The sequence below is a fragment of the Bison bison genome, unplaced genomic scaffold, assembly GCF_000754665.1.
Source record: "Bison bison bison isolate TAMUID 2011002044 unplaced genomic scaffold, Bison_UMD1.0 scf7180017864167, whole genome shotgun sequence".
In the NCBI taxonomy this organism is placed as follows: Eukaryota; Metazoa; Chordata; class Mammalia; order Artiodactyla; family Bovidae; genus Bison; species Bison bison.
Window position 1 is genome coordinate 3,736,436 of NW_011494739.1, and position 1,646 is coordinate 3,738,081.

Genomic DNA, 1,646 nt, shown 5'->3' on the forward strand with positions numbered 1-1,646 from the left:
GACACCCCAATGCTGGTGCCTGGACATGTGGAGGGTTTGAGACCCTCAGGGCCTGGCTCTGCATAGCCGTGTGACCCACTGGTGGGGGATGCTGGTGCGGGGGCCTTGGGTTCAGTGCTCTGGTCAGACAGGAAGTTCCTAGTAACTTTGAACAAGCAGCCTTGACAATTCTGAAGCAGGTCTTGCTACAGAGTCCCAGGGGTGGGCCTGTCCCTATGGTTGGGGAAGGAACAAAGAGAATAGCACTGCCCTTTATGTTTGCTTTCCCCTAGAGGTTGCCGACAGAGGGAGGAATCCCGAGCACCGAGATGGACTTTTGATGAGGCCAGAATTACTTCCCCTGCCTAGTCACCTTATCATAGGGGCTCTGGGGACCACTCTGGCCACTCCTGGATGGTAGCACCATGATTTATTTCCTAATGGGTAATATATCGTATAGTTAAAAAGCAGAGATATTACTTTGCCGACAAAGGCCCGTCTAGTCAAAGCTATAGTTTTTCCAGTAGTCACATATGGATGGGAGAGAGTTGGACTATAAAGAAAGCTGAGTGCCAAAGAATTGATGCTTTTGAACTGTGGTGTTGGAGAAGACTCTTGAGAGTCCCTTGGGCTGCAAGGAGATCGAACCAGTCAAGCCTAAAGGAAATCAGTCCTGAATATTCCTTGGGAGGACTGATGCTGAAGCTGAAACTCCAATACTTTGGCTATCTGATGCAAAGAAGTGACTCATTGGAAAAGACCCTGATGCTTGGAAAAATTGAAGGCAGGAGGAGGAGGGGACAACAGAGGAGATGGTTGGAGGGCATCACTGACTCGAGGGACATGAGTTTGAGCAAGCTCCAGGAGTTGGTGATGGACAGGGAGGCCTGGCATGCTGCGGTCGATGGGGTTGCAAAGAGTTGGACGCGACTGAGCGGCTGAACTGAACTGAACCCGTTTATTTGTCTTGTTCATAGCGGCTTGGTGGGGCTAGAGTGTGTTCTGTGCATTTCTGCATTCCCCACACCCTAATAAATATTCCTCGAATGAATTATATTCGTGTATATAGATCACATACCACACTCTAAAATTCCTCGAACTAATTATTTTCATGTATATAGACCACACACACACGCATACCCACATACACTCTCGACAAACGGGGCTTCCCAGGTGGCTCTAGTGGTAAGGAACCTGCCTGCCAGTGCAGAAGACATAACAGATGAGGGTTCAGTCTGTGGATTGGAAAGATCTCCTGGAGGAGGGCATGGTCCAGTATTCTTGCCTAGAGAATTCCAAGGACAGAGGAACCTGGCAGGGCATAGTCCGTGGTGGTCACAAAGAGTGGGACACTACTGAAGCTACTTAGCACCTCTGCGTAAAGACAAAAATCATTTCACCTTCAATACGTGTTGTACTGGAGGTAGCACTGGGAGAAACGCCGACTCACTAAACACGATCTGAGTCGTGTACACCTGATTCGCTAGACTGCTTTCCACGAGGAGAGGAGCCCGGAACCCAGCGAGCACGGAACAGGTGCCCTAGAAAACCCGGATGTGCCCCCGCCGCAAGTGCGCGCCTTGCTCCAAGAGCTTCCCCACCGCATGTGCGGCGCGGTGGGGCGGGGCCTGGACTACGCTTCCCGGCGCTCCTCGCGCGCCCGGGGC

General features: G+C 51.5%; 1 protein-coding gene across 1 annotated transcript in view; it reads left to right on the forward strand.

Annotated features, from left to right (window-relative positions):
* Positions 1-1,646, forward strand: part of RBM38 (RNA binding motif protein 38) — a 21,205-nt gene that overhangs the window by 3,483 nt on the left and 16,076 nt on the right. The window contains exon 3 of the mRNA XM_010841901.1: positions 1,467-1,595. Within this exon, the coding sequence (XP_010840203.1) occupies positions 1,467-1,595 (129 nt within the window). The remainder of the gene's footprint in view (positions 1-1,466; positions 1,596-1,646) is intronic.